Genomic DNA, 20,381 nt, shown 5'->3' with positions numbered 1-20,381 from the left:
GTGTTGAAAGTCCAATGGTGGAGGCGGGAGCTCATGTGACTAAACCTCCAGGAATATATCCAACCAGAGTTGCCAACCTTACACCCTCACCCGAGGAAGGAAACGAGGACAGAAATAAAATGCTTCCCCTACTAACATCCGTTGAGGATGATGCATGGAGAGCAAACTGTGAGTGATGTCTGACCTCACCACCCACAAGCCCACATGATTCATGAGTTACTCTGACTGATGGCTGAAGTGGCACAAAGTGGCTTCTTTTCCAGTAAACCAATGCTCCTGAGATGTTTATCCATTTTATATCAGGTCTGGGCCATTTTCTATGTGTTTGTTTTGAATAGTGCTGACAAGAAAAAAACATCAGCTCTTCTACCCACACATGTGGTCCAAATTTTGCATAACAGTGTCCTGACATGTTTTTCCCCATAAAGTTGTTTTTAAAAAAAAAAATTGAAGTCCATTAATGGCTACATGTCTTTTTTTTCAGAATTTTAAGATAAGGGCACTGAGTTTCATGGTTTCAATAGTGCCTGTGTATACTCAGTTAATAAAACATTTTGGAGTTGTTTAGATTTGCCTTTTAGTACGTGCTGCAATAGAGCTACTAGTATTACTTGATGCATAAAGCAGGTTTTTGTACAGAACTTGACTCAAAGTCAACATAGCAGCTGGACCTTTTCCCCTAGGAAGTAATTTGAGATGGGCTTGCCAAACCGAGTGGTGAACCTGACTGTGCTGTTTCGATACAAATCTTCTCTTGGACGAAGTGATTTGTTCCTTTTAACACTGTAATGGACGTACATTCTGCAGCAAAGGGAACAGAGGCAAAAACTGGGGCCTGTTTGCAGAGAGCTGAAACCTGCCTGTTTCAAGAGAGTAAACATAACCCTTGTCCCTGAGAAATCTACCTCGGTTGTGCGAAGCCAAGTCTAGATTTATTATTTGTGCAGTTGTGGAAGACATTCAACAGCTGTGTTTATCTTGGCTCCAAGTCTCTGTATTAAGTGCTGGAGCTGAGAATTGGAGATGTGCAATGCCGTTCAAACTTCATGCACTTGAGTCAGTGTCGATGGGGCATTGTCATTTTATACCACAATAAAGCAAAATAAGGCCAGTTCTGAAAAATTCTGGCCTTAGAGCTCAAAACCTCACCTTTTCTGATATTTTTTCTTCCGCGTTGGTCCTGAAGGACGTTTGCTGACAGCTGTACAAGTTAGTTTTTTTTTTAGTGGGGGGCTGCAGTGGTGGTGGGGAAGCCAGTGGAGGAATGTCTTCAGACATCAAACTGTAACAGAGTCACAGAATAGGCAGAAACCTTATCTTTCAGAGACAGAATTAATTTCCTAGGGAGAGAATTATCCTGAATTTAGAGGCTTTCGTTATGTGTTCTATTTCAAACTTCAGGATTTCAGAGTGAATTAAGCACTTACATGCCCTGATATGCCGGGCTGTGTTGTACAAGCCACTCATTGTTCCTTAATATTATATTTTTTGAGTGAATAGAAGGCTTGTTCTTGTCTGTTGGAAGTGCAGCTTGTTTGTGTAAATCACGCGGATTTATACATAGGAATTGGTGTTTGTTCAGGGCTCAAGTATGAAGACATTTTTGTTTTGTTCAAGGGGTGTCTCCAAGCAACTGCCCGGCAAAAGTCAGGAATTTGAAATAATTATTGTTTATAGTCTGATGCAGATCAGAGCTTGCCATTTAGCCCAGCCCTAATAGATGTGGTTTTCTGCAATATAATTATATATACGAGCAACTCCATAACATCATTAGCAGCATCCCCAACACCGAACACCTATTCCTGCTGGGGGACTTTAATGCCAGGGTTGGGGCCGACCATGACTCATGGCCCTCCTGCCTTGGGCGCTATGGCGTTGGAAGGATGAATGAGAACGGGCAGAGACTGCTTAAGTTGTGTACCTATCATAACCTCTGCATCACCAACTCATTCTTTCACACTAAACCCTGTCACCAGGTTTCATGGAGGCACCCAAGATCGCGTCGTTGGCACCAGCTGGACCTCATTGTCACAAGGCGAGCCGCCTTAAACAGTGTTCAAATCACACGCAGCTTCCACAGTGCAGACTGTGACACCGACCACTCCCTGGTGTGCAGCAAGGTTAGACTCAGACCAAAGAAGTTGCATCATTCCAAGCAGAAGGGCCACCCGCGCATCAACACGAGCAGAATTTCTCACCCACAGCTGTTACAAAAATTTCTAAATTCACTTGTAACAGCCCTATTCTTTAGAGATACAGCACTGAAACAGGCCCTTCGGCCCCACCGAGTCTGTGCCGACCATCAACCACCCATTTATACTAATCCTACACTAATCCCATATTCCTACCACATCCCCACCTGTCCCTATATATCCCTACCACCTACCTATACTAGGGGCAATTTATAATGGCCAATTTACCTACCAACCTGCAAGTCTTTTGGCTTGTGGGAGGAAACTGGAGTACCCAGAGAAAACCCACGCAGACACAGGGAGAACTTGCAAACTCCACACAGGCAGTACCCAGAATTGAACCCGGGTCGCTGGAGCTGTGAGGCTGCGGTGCTAACCACTGTGCCACTGTGCCGCCCTTCAAAACACTCCCACGGGGGATGCTGAGACCAAGTGGGCCCACATCAGAGACGCCATCTATGAGTCAGCTTTGACCACCTACGGCAAAAGTGCGAAGAGAAATGCAGACTGGTTTCAATCTCATAATGAAGAGCTGGAACCTGTCATAGCCGCTAAGCGCATTGCACTGTTGAACTACAAGAAAGCCCCCAGGGATTTAACATCCGCAGCACTTAAAGCAGCCAGAAGCACTGCACAAAGAACAGCTAGGCGCTGCGCAAACAACTACTGGCAACACCTATGCAGTCATATTCAGCTGGCCTCAGACACCGGAAACATCAGAGGAATGTATGATGGCATGAAGAGAGCTCTTGGGCCAACCATCAAGAAGATCGCCCCCCTCAAATCTAAATCAGGGGACATAATCACTGACCAACACAAACAAATGGATCGCTGGGTTGAGCACTACCTAGAACTGTACTCCAGGGAGAATGCTGTCACTGAGACTGCCCTCAATGCAGCCCAGCCTCTACCAGTCATGGATGAGCTGGACATACAGCCAACCAAATCGGAACTCAGTGATGCCATTGATTCTCTAGCCAGCGGAAAAGCCCCTGGGAAGGACAGCATTACCCCTGAAATAATCAAGAGTGCCAAGCCTGCTATACTCTCAGCACTACATGACTGCTGTGCCTGTGCTGGGACGAGGGAGCAGTACCCCAGGACATGCGCGATGCCAATATCATCACCCTCTATAAAAACAAAGGTGACCGCGGTGACTGCAACAACTACCGTGGAATCTCCCTGCTCAGCATAATGGGGAAAGTCTTTGCTCGAGTCACTCTGAACAGGCTCCAGAAGCTGGCCGGGCATGTCTACCCTGAGACACAGTGTGGCTTTCGTGCAGAGAGATCGACTATTGGCATGCTGTTCTCCCTTCGTCAGATACAGGAGAAATGCCGTGAACAACAGATGCCCCTCTACATTGCTTTCATTGATCTCACCAAAGCCTTTGACCTCGTCAGTAGACGTGGTCTCTTCAGACTACTAGAAAAGATTGGATGCCCACCAAAGCTACTAAGCATCATCACCTCATTCCATGACAATATGAAAGGCACAATTCAACATGGTGGCTCATCATCAGAGCCCTTTCCTATCCTGAGTGGTGTGAAACAGGGCTGTGTTCTCGCACCCACACTTTTTGGGATTTTCTTCTCCCTGCTGCTTTCACATGTGTTCAAGTCCTCTGAAGAAGGAATTTTCCTCCACACAAGATCAGGGGGCAGGTTGTTCAACCTTGCCCGTCTAAGAGCGAAGTCCAAAGTACGGAAAGTCCTCATCAGGGAACTCTTCTTTGCTGACGATGCTGCTTTAACATCTCACACTGAAGAGTGCCTGCAGAGTCTCATCGACAGGTTTGCGGCTGCCTGCAATGAATTTGGCCTAACCATCAGCCTCAAGAAAACGAACATCATGGGGCAGGATGTCAGAAATGCTCCATCCATCAATATTGGCGACCACACTCTGGAAGTAGTTCAAGAGTTCACCTACCTAGGCTCAACCTGTCTCTAGATGCAGAAATCAACAAGCGCATGGGTAAGGCTTCCACTGCTATGTCCAGACTGACCAAGAGAGTGTGGGAAAATGGCGCACTGACATGGAACACAAAAGTCCAAGTGTATCAGGCCTGTGTCCTCAGTACCTTGCTCTATGGCAGCGAGGCCTGGACAACGTATGCCAGCCAAGAGCGACGTCTCAATTCATTCCATCTTCGCTGCCTCCGGAGAATACTTGGCATCAGGTGGCAGGACCGTATCTCCAACACAGAAGTCCTCGAAGCGGCTAACATCCCCAGCTTGTACACACTACTGAGTCAGCGGCGCTTGAGATGGCTTGGCCATGTGAGCCGCATGGAAGATGGCAGGATCCCCAAAGATACATTGTACAGCGAGCTCGCCATTGGTATCAGACCCACCGGCCGTCCATGTCTCCGCTATAAAGACGTCTGCAAACGCGACATGAAATCCTGTGACATTGATCACAAGTCGTGGGAGTCAGTTGCCAGCGTTCGCCAGAGCTGGCGGGCAGCCGTAAAGACAGGGCTAAATTGTGGCGAGTCGAAGAGACTTAGTAGTTGGCAGGAAAAAAGACAGAGGCGCAAAGGGAGAGCCAACTGTGCAACAGCCCCGACAAACAGATTTCTCTGCAGCACCTGTGGAAGAGCCTGTCACTCTAGAATTGGCCTTTATAGCCACTCCAGGTGCTGCTTCACAAACCACTGACCACCTCAAGGCGCTTACCCATTGTCTCTCGAGATAAGGAGGCCCAAAAGAAAGAAAAAGAAAGAAAAAAAAAAGAAAGAAATAAGGGGCATGCACCAAAAGTGCAAGGTTTAAAATATCTAACTGGTTTTTAGCTAAGTAGAGTTAATCACTGCATAACCAGAGAGAGCAATTGCGAGCAATGCTGGGAAAGCCAACTCAGTAGCACTAAGAGCAGAGAAGGGTCGAATGTGTATCACCAGCAATCCTGACTAAAGCTCTGGACAAGAGGAATGATCTGCAAATATCCTGGCAGGACAAAATCACAAATAGAGAGTACTTGGAAAATCATTTTCAATAGGTCAGCTGCCATTAATTTGATTTCCTCTTGGATTTGCACCGATACAAGATGTGCAGAGTAATTCAAGTGTGGGTTTACACTTTCCTCCTCTTTACCATCCATTTTTAGACAGGTGTGGGTAGGCAAATAGGCCAGGGAGTTGTTCCACTGGGATCTGCCATTCTGGGGACTTTCACCTGGAAGTGAATTTAGATGCTGGATATGTCAGGAAAGTTGTGCGTTCAAATCACATGCCAGAGGCTTGAGCACAAAATCTAGGCTAACACACCAGGGCAGTACTGAGGGAGTGCTGCACTGTCAGCAGATGCCACCTTTCAGATGAGATCTCTTTGCCCTCCCAGGTGGTCATAAGTGATCCCATGGCACTAATTCAAAGAAAAGAAGTGATGTTCTCACCAGTATCCTGACTAATATTTATTCCTCAACCAATGTCACTAAAGCAGATGATCTGGTTATTATGACCTTGCTGTTGGTGGGAGTGTGCTGTGTGCAAAGGCTGTTGCATTTCCTACACTAACTACATTTCAAAATTATTTCATTGGCTATAAAGCATTTTGGGACATCCTGAGATTGTGAAAGGTGCTATATAAATGCATGTCTTGTTTATGTCGATGCGATTCCTTTTTTTAAAATATTAAATGATGTAGAGGCCGAGTGTAATGAGTGATAGGGTGATTGATTACACTTAACTCACATGTCAGGATTAAAACCTGAAACAATGTCACAAATATCTTCAGCTCAGCTTACCAAACCTAGTGATGTTTGAAACATCCATGCTGCATTATTACAGGTGCCTGAGGCCTGTTACAGCAACATCGCTTCCCCACCCAACCCCAACCCTAATTCTATTTAAATCAGCTGACTCAGGAAAGCCCACAGGGTCAACATCAGAAACCACAGATGAGTCCCAAGCTGACTCTGCTGAAAGGGAGAATCTAGGCCTTACTGTGAGATCTTTTAGTACAAGCAGTCAGCACCAACTTGTTAGAGGTAAGACAAATGAAAAGGTTAAAAACAAATTTGGGGAAGCTTTCTGAAGAAGTGACCAAATGGATAGATACATATAAATGTAGCAAATGTTGACTTTCACAAGGCATCTGGTAAGGTGCCTCAAAAGAGACTTGTATCGAAAATTTCAGGCATATGGTATAAGAGGAAGTGTAGCAGTGTTGGCAGACATGTGGATGACGGAGAGGAAACAGAGTTAGGGTAGATGAGTATTACTCAGACTGGAGAAGGGTTGAAAATGCAGTGCCCCAGGGGTCCAGTGCTGGGTGCATTGGTGTATGTAGATGACTTGAACTTGGGTATAGGGGGCACAGGTTAGGCATTTTCTGCAATGGCTTTTTGGCCATTGTCTGCTACAATCCTCCATCACTGATCCAAAGCCAGAGTTTGCTGGGAAACTCTTGCGCCACAGATGACAGTGGTAGTCTAATGAATTTTGAAACGGTGCGACTGTTCAGAAACAGGCCAACTGTATATATAGGTCAGTTTGATCTAGTAACGGCAGCTCTATTGTTCAATGGGGATCCTACAGCTGTTTGTAAAATGCAAGGAAACAGCAAACCTTGGAAATAGGCCATATCAAACTGCCTGATATATTCTGGTAAAGTACTTTGCGGTTGGCTCCAGGATGCTGTTGATAATTCAGAAATCCTTAATGAACTGGATCAACTCACAAGCATAATTAGAGTTTATCTGTACCTTTCTGTTATTGGTTCAGTATCTCAGCTTTATCATTGGGGATTAATTACTAACGAAGCCCACAGCTGAATACGGAGAGTGTGTACTTTTTGTACTTTTAGATATTGTATGCACTTGTCATTGATGAACTGAACAGTGTTGCTATGGCATAATTTCATGCACTACATGGTAAGTTTCATCAGTAGTCTATAAATCAAAATTGTAATTTGAAAGAATACAAGAATCTGCATTATAACTTGTTTCTACATCTGATATAGTAGCTGCATATTGGGAGTGAGCCTTTAGCTCACTTGGAGCATATCTGCCTCCAAGTCAGCTGGTGTAGGGTATGAACAAACTTTAGACAGTCCTAGTGAATGGATGCCTGAGCTCAGGTTCTGAATTGTGAGTTGATGTCTAACGGAATATCTACATGTGCACTGCTCCCTCCCTCCTCCACCCCTATCTTTTGAGTTGTAGGAACACTTAAAATTCCTGCAGTTTAAGACAAACCACTGTAACAGTTGGTATAAAGATGATTAAAACCATGGAAAGGACACTCAAGTTTATTTATTTATTTTTATTATTTAGAGATACAGCACTGAAACAGGCCCTTCGGCCCACCGAGTCTGTGCCGACCATCAACCACCCATTTATACCAATCCTACATTAATCCCATATTCCTACCACATCCCCACCTTCCCTCAATTCTTCTACCACCTACCTATGCTAGGGGCAATGTACTACAGCCAATTTACCTATCAACCTGCAAGTCTTTGGCTGTGGGAGGAAACCGGAGCACCCGGTGAAAACCCACGCGGTCACAGGGAGAACTTGCAAACTCCGCACAGGCAGTACCCAGAATCGAACCCAGGTCGCTGGAGCTGTGAGGCTACGGTGCTAACCACTGTGCCACTGTGCCGCTCTCGACTGTTCATCAGCCTGCAAATCCTTCCACAACTTCATACTATTCTTCAAGGGAAGAGTGCAAAGATACAAAACAACAACAACCTGGATATTTGAACTACACCCATCATCCCATAATCAGCCCAACAGTGACAGATTTATTGGGCCTGACTCTCCAGTTCCTTTCTGAAACTGGCCATAATGCAGCAAAATGGCCCTCGCACTGTGTTTAATTGAGGGCAGAGCTTGAATAATGGTCCTTTCCAAGTTTCAGCAATGGTTGTGGTGCATCAATTGTTAAAGTTTCAGCTAATTATGGCGCTGCTATAACTGTGGCCTTATTCACTAATGTCCTAATTTTCTGGGACTTTAGTGGCAATAGTAATGGTATTCGCCATTAAAAGGCATCACATCTAATAAAATAACAATAAGCAAGTTGATCAATCAGGTGGACCTCCCCATTCTTTATGGGATTATAACTCCAGATGCAAATTCTGCAACTCATTTCAACCTTCTAAATTGTAGAAAAAGAGAAAATACTGGAATGATTGGTACTGAATGGGGGTTGGCATCCTTCCATCAATGAAAAATGAAGGACATGCAGGTGGGATGTCTTCTCTCAGTGCACCTTTGCTAATGGCTGTGAAGGTCAGTCCTTGAGGTTCTGCCACAAATGCCGCATGTGAAGCTGCCAAGTGACACTGTGAGTTGTTGTTTTTGATGTTGACATCTGTTGCCAAGCTGCTGTAGCAACTGGCCATCGTGGTAGTGCACACCAGTCCACAAGATGTGTCGCCATTTCCCTCTTTCGCCAACTAGTGACTCCCAAGTACGATAGTCGACATTTAGGGCTCTTGTCATGCTTGCAAGAATCCTTGAAGCATAGCTTTGGGCACCCCACTGGTCGTCTGGCCCCGGCTACCTCACCATACAGAAGATCCTTGGGTATGCCACCGTCTTCCATCCTGCGGACATGTCCGATCCGCCGAAGCTGCCTCTGTTTGATTAGTGCCAACACACTTGTGAGCTCTGTCTTTGAGAGGACTGCCGTATTTGTGATTTTATCCTGCCAGGATATACCCATAATGTGCCGCAGACAGCGAAGATGGAAATTATTGAGTTTCTCTTCCTGGTAGCTGTAAGTCACCCATGTTTCACAGCCATACAGCAAGATGCTGAGAACACAGGCCTTCTAAACCATCAGTTTCATCTAAGGGTCAACTTGGTGTTATCCCATGCATGCTTTGCGAGTTGGCCAAAGGTAGTAGCTGCTTTCCCAATGCATGTATTGAGCTCTGCATCAAGGGACAGATTGTCTGTCACTGTGGACCCAAGGTAGCAGAAATTGCTAACCACTTCCAGTGGCATGTTATTTAGTGTGATCAGGGGCAGAGATGCAACACCTTGTCCTCTGACCACAGTTTTCTTGACACTTATAGTCAAGGATAACAAGTTACAGGCACGGGAGAGACAGTCCATGAGTCTTTGTAGCTGAGTTTCCGTGTGAGCGACTAACGCAGCATCATCAGCGGAGAAGAGTTCTCTGATTAGGCATTGCCCAATTAGGCCAACACAATGGAGCTACAGCTCCCCCTTATGTGTTCCTCCAACTTGCTTCATACTAAAAGTAACAGTGGGATACAGAAAGAGGAAAATCAGAGTTCTTGCTGGTCTGCCTAGAGTGACTGTAGCTAACCCATGCTATAGCCAGGCAGCAGTGTTTGATGTTTCTGGGTTTTGAAAAACAAAGAGAATAATGAACTCATCCCAGATGAACATATTTCACCCTAATGAGCACCAGATTCATCCAAACATATTTTCATCAAAACAGGTAGGTTGGATTTGCAAATTGCCTATGTTACAATGTAAGCTAGGACAAGCATCTGGATTCATTTGGTCTTCCAATTCAGAGTAGATCATCTGATTCTTAGTTGAATGAAGTTCAAGAATTTATCCCTCAGATATATTCCAAAGAAAATATAAAAATGGATATTATGGGAAATGAATACAATGGCCACACACACACACACACACCAAGACAATACACTACATGCCTTTGGAGACTTCTGTATTCCCCATTGCAACCAAATACAGAGAAGCAAATTGCAAAATTGTTTTGTGTATGTCAAGAGTCGCAAACCAGAATATTGTCACTTGTAAGCCAATGCATAGTGAGACGTAACCTTGTTGTTCTCGCTATTCAAGGAATAGGCATATCAAGATTCCGTCCACCTCAGAATTAATATTCGTCCCTAAAACAGAACCTGAAAAAACTGAGACGACTCAAAAGTATCCAAAAGGTCTAATGACAAGTGTCTTAGCTAAACAATTCAGCATGGCATTGTAACAATTAACATGGTGTACATTTTCAGAGGTGATGAGTGGAAGCAAAGGATGTTACTCCCCACCCACCACCCCTTCTCCCACCCCAATCACTAACTTCCCACCAAACCCCCAATAAACCTTTGGGGAGAGGATAAAGAGCAAGGGAAAGTGTTTGTCAAACTATGCAGCTCCCTATTTTCTGCCTGAGAAACAGCATAAATAGAGCAAGTTCGATGTCTGCCTCCATGATCCCAAGGAGACTATTGTTTAGGACAAAGGGAGATATAAACTACAGCAAAAATAACTTACTTTTTGAAACGAGGAATTTTCTTTTTGCATATAAATTATACCTTCTTCCATAAATTATATAACTTGAAAGCAGTAAATGTAAAATGTGAAATGTGAAATCGGTAATAATTTTTTAATTCATTCTTGGGATGTGCGCATCGCTGGCAAAACCAGCATTTATTACCTATCCCTAATTGCCCTCGAGAAGGTGGGGGTGAGCTGCCTTCTTGAACCACTGCAGTCCATGTGGTGTAGGTACACCCACAGTGTTGTTAGGAAGGGAGTTCCAGGATTTTGACCCAGTGACAGTAAAGTCACGGTGATGTAGTTCCAGGTCAGGGTGATGTGTGACTTGGAGAGGAATTTGCGTAAATGGTGTTCTCATGCATCTGCTGCCCTTGTTCTTTTAGGTAGTAGAGGCCATGGGTTTGGAAGGTGCTGTTGAAGAGGTCTTGGTGAGTTGCTGCAGTCCATCTTTTAGATGGTACACACTGTGTGCCAGTGGTGGAGGGAGTGAATGTTTAAGGTGGTGGATGGGGTATGTATCAGCTGTGCCTTAGTGGCTGCAGTCTCACCTCTGAGTCAAAAAGTTAGGGTTCACGTTGCACTCTAGAGACTTGAACACAAAATCTAGACTGAGACTTCAGTGCAGTACTGAGGGAGTGCTGCCCTGTGGGTGGTACCGTCTCTTGGATAAGATGTTAAACTGAGGCCTCTCAGGTGGATATAAAAGATGCCATGGCACTATGTCAAAGAAGATCACGGGATTTATCCCTAGTGTCTTGGCAAATATTTATCCCTTAATTAACATCACAAATAAGAGATTATCTGGACATTATCACATTGAACTTTGGTTTGCGCAAAGTCGCTATTGCATTTCCTACATTTCAACAGTGACTACACTACAAAAGTACCTCATTGGCTGTAAAGAATTTGGGATATGGCTCATCATCACCTTCTCAAGGACAATTAGGGATGGGCAACAAGTGCTGGCTAGCAATGCTCACATCCATGAACAAATGGCACAGTGGCGCAGTGGTTAGCACCACAGCCTCACAGCTCCAGCGACCTGGGTTCAATTCCGGGTACTGCCTGTGTGGAGTTTGCAAGTTCTCCCTGTGTCTGCGTGGGTTTCCTCTGGGTGCTCTGGTTTCCTCCCACATGCCAAAGACTTGCAGGTTGATAGGTAAATTGGCCATTATAAATTGCCCCGAGGATAGGTAGGTGGTAGAGAAATATAGGGACTGGTGGGGATGTGGTAGGAATATGGAATTAGTATAGGATTAGTATAAATGGGTGGTTGATGGTCAGCACAGACTCGGTGGGCCGAAGGGCCTGTTTCAGTGCTGTATCTCTAAAAAAAAAATTTAAAAGGTGCTGTACAAATCCAAGTCTTTCTTTACTTCAGTTCATTCTAAAGAGCCTGCAATTAGTAAACAGAGGGTTAAAGAATGGGTATAGATACTTATAGATAGAAGTATATTGTTTGGATATTATAGGATACAAAAATAGATTACCGACTGCATAGTGTCTGATGCATTGTATTAAGGTGACAAATGGTGTATAACTTACTTGCATAGATTTCCATATTCACTATTGAATGAATTTAAATGACAGCATTGAGGCTCTGGAACTGTCAGTGCAGCATTGTTCACTCATGAAAACAGCATTCTTTCAGATTATTGGAATTCCATTTGTAAATGATTTTGTTCAGAGGTTTCACACTTCAAACTATATAATTTACTGACTAAAAGAGGGAGTTATTTGATTGCTACTTTTTTTTATTTGTCCATGGGATCTGAGCATCACTGACAAGGTCAGAATTTATTGCCCCATCCCTAATAGTCCCTTGAGAAAATTGTGGTGAGCTATCTTCTTGAACCTCTGCAGTCCATGTGGTGAAGGTGTTTCCACAGTGTTGTTCGGGAGGAGTTCCAGGATTTTGACCCAGTGACAATGAAGGAATGGCGATATATTTCCAAGTAAGCATGTGTGGCTTGGAGGAAACTTGCAGGTGCTGGTGTTCCCATGTGTCTGCTGTCCTTGTCCTTCTATACGTTACAGGGCAAAGGGTTTGGGCGGTGTGTCAAATAAGCCTTGGCAAGTTGCTGCTGTGCATCTTATAAATGGTGCACACTGTAGCTATAGTATACCAGTGGTGGAGAGAGTGAATGTCAGTTAGTCCTGGTCAGCAGTTTATGGTTCCCTTCTACAAATGAGTTCGGACTCTCATGTCGTGCTCGTGGCCCAGCACCATAATACATTTGCAATGGTTACTCATATTATTGAAGTTTTATCCCTTAGGACTGACCCCTCCCTTACTATTCCATAGTGTGTTTTGCAACATTCGTTTTAGGTCCATTTCTACATAACCTACTCCTTAAAATGCAGGACAATAGGATATTATTCAACAGGTTGTAAATTTAATAAGAGAGCTTCTCCCATTCCATTGTTCAAATAGTTTTTTCTTTCACTGCAGAGATCTTTTTGAAAGAGAGGGTCACCTTCATGAAGAAAGTGCTTGTTTAATTTGCTTACACCCACACGATGCGACAGCGTAAATTATGCAAAGCTCTTCTGCCCCGTGCCCCCCTCCCCACCAAATAATGGCATTTTTTCCGTTTCAAGTACTCACCTAAATACTTCTTAAATGTTGTGAGGTTCCTGCCTCTACCACCCCTTCAGGCATTGTGTTCCAGATTCCAACCACCCTCTGGGTGAATTTTTTTTTGCTCAAATCCCCTCTAAACCTCCTGCCCCTTACCTTAAATCTATGCCCCCTGGTTATTGACACCTCCGCTAAGGGAAAAAGTTTCTTCCTATCTACCCTATCTATGCCCCTCATAATTTTGTATGCCTCAATCAGGCCCCCCCCTCAGCCTTTTCTGCTCTAAGGAAAACAACCCTAGCCTATCCAGTCTCTCTTCATAGCTGAAATGCTCCAGCCCAGGCAACATCCTGGTGAATCTCCTCTGCACCCTCTCCAGTGCAATCACATCCTTCCTATAGTGTGGTGCCCAGAACTGTATACAGTACTCCAGCTGTGGCCTAACTAGCATTTTATACAGCTCCATCATAACCTCCCTGCTGAGTGGCTTACTGCAGTAGCTAAGAGTCTAGCATGTTGCTGTGGGTCAGGAGTCACATATCGGCCAGACTGAGTAAAGACGGCGGCTTCCTTTCCCTCCACGATGTTAGTGAACCAAATGGGTTTTTAAGATAATCCAGTAGTTCATGGTCACCGATACTGATACTAGCTTTTTACTCCAGACTTATTTAGTTAATTAAATTTAAATGCCCCAGCTGTTGTGGGGGATTTGAACACATGTCATGTGGATGCATTGTGGATCCAAAATTCTATAGATTCTGGAGCGGTTCCTGCAGATTGGAAGATCGCAAATGTCACCCCAGTATTTAAGAAGAGAGGGAGAGAGAAATCAGGGAATTACGGACCTGTTAGCCTTACATCAGTCATTGGGAAAATGCTAGAATCTATTCTAAAGGATGTGATAAATGAACACTTGGATAATAATGATCTGATTGGGCAGAGTCAACATGGATTTATGAATGGGAAATCATGTTTGACGAACCTGTTGGAGTTTTTTGAGGATGTTACTAACAGAATTGATAAAGGGGAGTCGGTGGATGTGGTATACTTGGATTTTCAGAAGGCTTTTGATAAAGTCCCCCACAGGAAGTTGGTTAGCAAAATCAAATCATATGGGATAGGAGGTAATATACTGGCATGGATTAAGGATTGGTTAACAGGCAGAAAATAGAGAGTCGGAATAAACAGGTCATTCTCGCACTGGCAGGCTGTAACTAGTGGGGTACCGCAGGGATCAGTGCTTGGGCCCCAGCTGTTCACAATATATATCAATGATTTGGATGTGGGGACCAAATGTAGTATTTCCAAGTTTATGGATGACAAAACTAGGTTGGAAAGTGTGTTGTGAGGAAGATGCAAAGCAGCTTCAAAGGGATTTGGACAGACTTAGTGAGTGGGCAAGAATGTGGCAGATGGAATATAATGTGGAAAAATGTGAGGTTATCCACTTTGGGAGGAGGAATAGATGTGCAGAGTATTTCTTAACTGGTAAGAGATTAGAAAGTGTAGATGTACAAAGGGGCCTGGGTGTCCTTCTCAATAAGTCACTGAAAGCTAACATGCAGGTGCAGCAAGCAATTAGGAAGGCTAATGGTATGTTAGCCTTTATCGCAAGAGGATTTGAGTACAGGAGTAGTGAAGTCTTGCTTCAATTGTATACAACCTTGGTTAGACTGCACTTGGAGTACTATGTGCAGTTTTGGTCCCCTTACCTTAGGAAGGATATTATTGCCATAGATGGAGCGCAACGAAGGTTCACCAGACTTGTTCACGGGACGGCAGGACTGTCCTATGAAGAGAGATTGTGGAAACTGGGCCTGTATTCTATAGAGTTTCGAAGAATGAGAGGTGATCTCATTGAAACCTACAAAATACTTAAAAAGATAGACAGAGTAGATGCAGCTAAGATGTTTCCCCTGGTTGGGGAGTCTAGAAACAGGGGACACAATTTCAAAATAAGGGGGAAGCCACTTAGGACAGAGATGAGGAGAAATTTCTTTACTCAGAGGGTTGTGAATCTTTGGAATTCTCTACCCCAGAGGGCTGTGGAAGCTCAGTGATTGAGTCTGTTTAAAGCAGAGATTGACAGATTTCTAAATACAAATGACGTAGGGGGATATGAAGATAGTGTGGGAAAAAGTCATTGAAGTGGATGATCAGCCATGATCGTATTGAATGGCAGGGCAGGCTTAATGGGCTGAATGGCCTGCTCCTGCTCCTATGTTCCTGGGTCTCTGGATTACCAGCACATTAGCATAACCACTATGTTACTGTATCCCATGTGCAGATCTCCAATGACACGGAAATCAATGAGCGGAAGGATGCACTGCTTTATAACACTAGATATGTTATCAATCAAATGGGATGGGGAAAGTAACACAGGAAGTAAGTGTGATCCATACAGGAAGCGTGTGCGTAGGTAAGAATTTCGATATATTGCTAACTGATCTGCCATGGCATTGCTCATGTCGAGTCAAAGGATGTATTGTAATCAACAAAGTTTGATGGGAAAAATGAGGCACCAAAGTTTTATAGGAAAGCATGACATATGCAGGAACTGCATATTGTATGCGGGACTTTTAATATAGCGGATGTCCCATGGTGATGCTTATGGTTAATCAGGGAATACTTTTGTTAATGTTGCATAAGCATAACATCGGGGACTGACTGCCAATGACTGAATCATTTTGGGATTTTTATTGAGATTGGATTCCAATCTCCGTCCATTATTCCATGAAAACTGTAAACGGGTGGCTTTTATTATATATGGCATATTCTTTTTGCCTTTGCATTTGATTTTAATCCTTTATAACAACAAAAGTCTGCATTTATATAGTGTCTTTAATGTAGTAAAACATTCTAAAGTGCTTTACATCCTTATCATTTTTAAAGCTGAGGATTCACAGCAATGTTGTAAGCAAGATGTATCATTGGAGGCAGGTGTCTGCTATTTAGCTGTACAGGGGAGGAGAGTGGAGTTTACCTGCACTGGGGAATAGTCCTGAAGTTCAGCTAAACTAGGGTGGGAGTTCCAAGATCTGCCTATCTGTCTTTGTCGACCTACCTCTGTTTCTCCATCTCTGTTTATCTTTCTGTCACGCTCTCTCTTTCTCTGTGCCTGTCCCTCTTGTGCTTTCTTACTGTCTCTCACTATCTGTCTGTCTCTCCTGCTCTTGACTAACTGCCCCTCTGTCTGACTTTCTCTTATTGTCTGTCTCATTCTCTCTCTGCCTCTGTGTTCCTTTGTAAGTCTCTGGCTCTGTTTTTCTTTCTCAAAACTGTCACTAATTAGATTAGGATGTTTAATTTTTCTAGCAACCAAACCCAGTTATTAATAAATGATTTTGTTTGTCAGAGAGGCTTTAAAATTTCAATTCCTTTCCCCTTGTTTATTTCACTCAAATTAGAATGAGCAAGGACACTGGCCCCAAGGTTCTGTTCCACCAGTGCCTGTGCAATGCAGCAGAGCCATGTCCAGCCATGGTTGGAGCCACAAATGCTGTCCCAAATTGCAGGAAATTGACACATTATGCTTTCAAGGGCACATCAGTGGCATCTGCCTCAAACGACAGGCAGTAGCATTAGAGAAATGCTAGATCTCTTCATCAGTGGAGAGAAGGCTCAGCAGGGCCGACAGAAAGTATCTGCTCCTGCCTTCTTCTAGTGGGCTTCTTACCATTCTCTCATAATGGAGTCCCTAGATCCTCATCAGGAATTACACCAGCTCTCAGACAACGAGAGATCTGTTGAGGCGTTTAAGGCAATACAATTTCCTGGGATAGCTTAGGAACTTTCCCAGATAAAACCCCCTAATGTGGGAGGGGAGAGGGGGTAGGCCAACATTCCATCCGCTGCCTCCCCATCAGAGTTTAAAGTGTCACTGCAAACAGTTCAGGATCCTGCCATATTCAGTCCAAATTCCTGGCCTCTCTGGGCAGAAATCACTCTTTCCACTGTCTGGGAGGTCAGGAATTTTAGAATCTCTCTGTATCTGTTGAGATCTGTCTCTCTTTGTCTTTCTCTTTCTGTCTCTCTCACCTTGATACATTTCTGAAGTTTATAGAATATTCATAATTCCCGTGTAGCAGGTGTTTTTAACTATCTTAGCTCCATCTTCTGGAACTCTCTCCCTAAATCCTTCTGCCTCACTCCTTTCTTCTCACATTTAAAAACTCTCAACGCCACCTTCTGGACTATGTCTTTGACTGACTCTGCTAAATCCTCTACTGCTCATCTCTCTCTCTCCATCTTGCACCTTGAAGCATTTTAGTATGTTTAGAGGCACTGCACAAATATAAGTTGTGGTCTTTGTTTTTACAAAATTGAAGACATTACCATTGGAACAACTTGCATTGTCTCCCACAAGCTGATGTAATCCATTAACCTTCTGCCATAGTAATTACCTGTAAGCTCAAAGTAAATAAAACCTGGTAAATAAAATCAATAGCTTCCTGGCCAGTTTCTGATTAAATATGTACTTCCCCAGTGAAAGAGCTAGCTGATGATGGGGAAAGAATCATTTTAGTTCTCTTACCAATGAAAGAACATATTTTTATACCATGTGCACTGAGACAACACGCTCTTTATGTGGCATATACTTTTCATTTTTTTCCATCCGTAACCAGACATTACAGAAGCGAGTGAAACATCTGAAAATACTGACCTTTATCAACTGTGGTCATGAGAACCTGATAAGATCATATTGGTTAATATTGCAAATTGCTTCATGTGTAAAAGTTTGGAAATCCTGCCTCATCCCTGCCCACCTAGTTCAATAGAGGATAATATCACAATTTCAATTATTTATAAGTTTTGCTAGACTTAAAGCCATAGAGGAACAAGTCTCAAAGCTTAAAGTGCCCTTTACTGCAACTCAAGTTCACCATATTTGTAAATCATTGTGGAATCATTACTCAAACTCATCCAAACCCCACCTGCCTGTATCCGGTCCCTTATTAACTTCTACTCAGCCTTCACTCCTGTGCTTATTGACCTACATTGGCTCCCAGCCCCCACACATGTTGAATTTCAAATTCTTTTCTTGATCTGTAAATTCCCACATTGCCTCACTTCCCTTATCTCTGCAATCTCCTCATGACCCCTTCTCCAGCATTCAATTCTCTAACCCTGGCTGCATTCTCCCTTTCTCTTCACACTGTTCTGTCTGGCAGAGTCTTCCGTTGCCTCGGCCCTGCTCTCTGGACCTCATTTTACAAAGCCGTTTGCTTCTCCTTATTCCTAAAAGCTTCTGGCTGGAGCAGAGATCACCCCAGATGAAAGTTTTCATTGCCTTGGGTGGTGGCAGAGGTGGGGTGCGTGGGTTTGCGGGGGGGGGGGGGCAGGGTTAGAGGGAAATTTCACAGATTTTTTCCCCCCCCCCAAAATTGGCCTGTATTTTCAACTGCTTTTCACCTCTCCCTGGAGATCACATAGTTTGGGGGCAGTGGGGGCTGGTGTGTGGTGAATGTACGTATTGTGATAAAAACAATATCACAATTGTGTGGGACATACTTGATGGACCAGGGGATCTTTTCCTGTCCGTCATTGTTTGTATGTTCCTCTTCCCTTCCCGCCTTTAAAAACCTTCTCAAAATACAACTTGTCGACCAAGCTTTCAGTTAGCCTCCCTAACCACTTCGTTGTGTGACTCAGGATTTGGTCCCTATTGATTTTTATTTTCTTCTCTGTATTCAAAGTGCTATAAATTCAATTTGTTGTTTTAGGAAAGGTCAACTATTTGAAGGCAACGTTTTAAATTAGTCATGCAGGGAACTACATCTCTGCAAAACTGTTTCAAATGGTTCCCTGCACTCTGCACCTTGAGCAAGTATCTCCTCATTCTTGTTTATTTTTTGTTGCACCACCACTACACTTAAAACCTATCTGTGTTTTTGAATGTCAATGTCAAGAAAGGCCTGTGCATGGAGCTTAGCATTTCCATTGATTCAGGAACCTCTACCTCCACCTCAAAGCCAGGAGGTCAGAAAAGCAGCAGACATGTAGCCCGGTAGTTGTCCAGTCAATAGCAAGCTGCAATAAGTTAGGGACTTGTATCAGATCAGTGCACTTGGTGTCTCACCTCTCCAGTTCTAGCCTGCATGGAAACTAGTGCTCGTACTTGGGCGACTGTTATGTGTAAATGAGGCTGTGTCGACTGTTGTCTGACAGTAAGACAAAAGCAAAATACTGCAGATGCTGGAACTCTGAAATAAAAACAGGAAATGCTGGAAACACCCTTTGTTTAGGTCTCTATATAGTAACTTGTCACCCTGCCTGAAAATTGTTGAATTGGGTTTCTGCCAGATTAATCAATGATCTTCTCTGGGCAAAATCCTTGGCCTTAGTTTTTTTTTCTTCAGTGAGTACCAGCATCACCACAAATGTCTATGTGACACTAAATGCATCTTCCACCAGCACAGACTTGAATATTTGGAATACCTCCTTCTACATTAAGGAAAAAAATCAGTAATGCACTAGTTTTATAACACTGGGACAGGAAACTTGGGAGAAGATCCAATGGGAGATTTGATAGCAGCATGTCACTGAGCCACAACAGGATAAAATAAGGACCAATGGACCAAAATAATAAATTGATTTTGCAGACAAAAATGTTTTCCAGTGATTATTAAATGGCTAACCCTTTGACTTTACCACCTACAGAATTAATTCAGTTTTCCATGTCAACTATTGTGGGGAGGATGGAGAAGAATGTCATTTTCCACTGCGGTATTCAAACATTACATAGAAAATACATCATAGAAACAGGCCATTCAGCCATGCTGGTGTTGATGCACTACACAAGCCTGTTCCCACTCTACTTCATCTAACCCTATCAGCATATCTCTCTGTTCCTTTCTCCCTCATGCTCTTATCTAGCTTTCCCTTAAATGCATCACTGGAGCAAGGTTTTCCTCTACCTAACTGTGTATGCCAGTCCCCAGAGCCTTAGACAATTCTTATAGGAATGCAAGCATTCCTATAAGAGGGTGGTGAGTGCCTGGAACTTGCTGCCGGGGGAGGTGGTGGAAGCAGGTACGATAGCGACGTTTAAGAGGCATCTTGATAAATACATGAATAGGATGGGAATAGAGGGATTACGGTCCCCGGAAGTGCAGAAGGTGTTAGTTTAGACAGGCATCAAGATCGGCGCAGGCTTGGAGGGCCAAATGGCCTGTTCCTGTGCTGTACTGTTCTTTGTTCTTTGTTCTTTGCAAGCCCGCAACATACTCCCATATCATGTGTCTTACCCAGGGGGTTGAGAATGGGAAAGCCCATCCAAAACCAGCAGGATCATTTAAATTGCATGAAAATGATACAGTGGTGACATGATTGTTAGAACTCAGATAGACAGGTGGTGAAGGATCGAACACTGGAAC

At 43.7% G+C, this 20,381-nt stretch overlaps 1 protein-coding gene across 19 annotated transcripts in view; it reads left to right on the top strand.

The window, feature by feature from the left end:
• The window catches only part of LOC137372999 (nuclear receptor subfamily 6 group A member 1-like), a 399,911-nt gene that overhangs the window by 165,032 nt on the left and 214,498 nt on the right, over window positions 1-20,381 (top strand). For 6 of the 19 annotated variants that reach the window (XM_068037622.1, XM_068037619.1, XM_068037618.1 and 3 more), the window contains one exon: window positions 15,293-15,390. The exons of 12 other annotated variants lie outside the window; for them this stretch is intronic. In XM_068037622.1, coding sequence (XP_067893723.1) covers window positions 15,300-15,390 — 91 coding nt within the window. In that variant the 5' untranslated portion in view covers window positions 15,293-15,299. Of the gene's footprint in view, window positions 1-15,292; window positions 15,425-20,381 lie in introns of all 19 variants that reach the window. One more of the 19 variants, XM_068037623.1, reaches the window with a different exon arrangement.

Source organism: Heterodontus francisci, chromosome 8, assembly GCF_036365525.1.
Source record: "Heterodontus francisci isolate sHetFra1 chromosome 8, sHetFra1.hap1, whole genome shotgun sequence".
Classification (NCBI taxonomy): domain Eukaryota; kingdom Metazoa; phylum Chordata; class Chondrichthyes; order Heterodontiformes; family Heterodontidae; genus Heterodontus; species Heterodontus francisci.
This window is presented reverse-complemented; position numbering and strand designations above follow the sequence as displayed.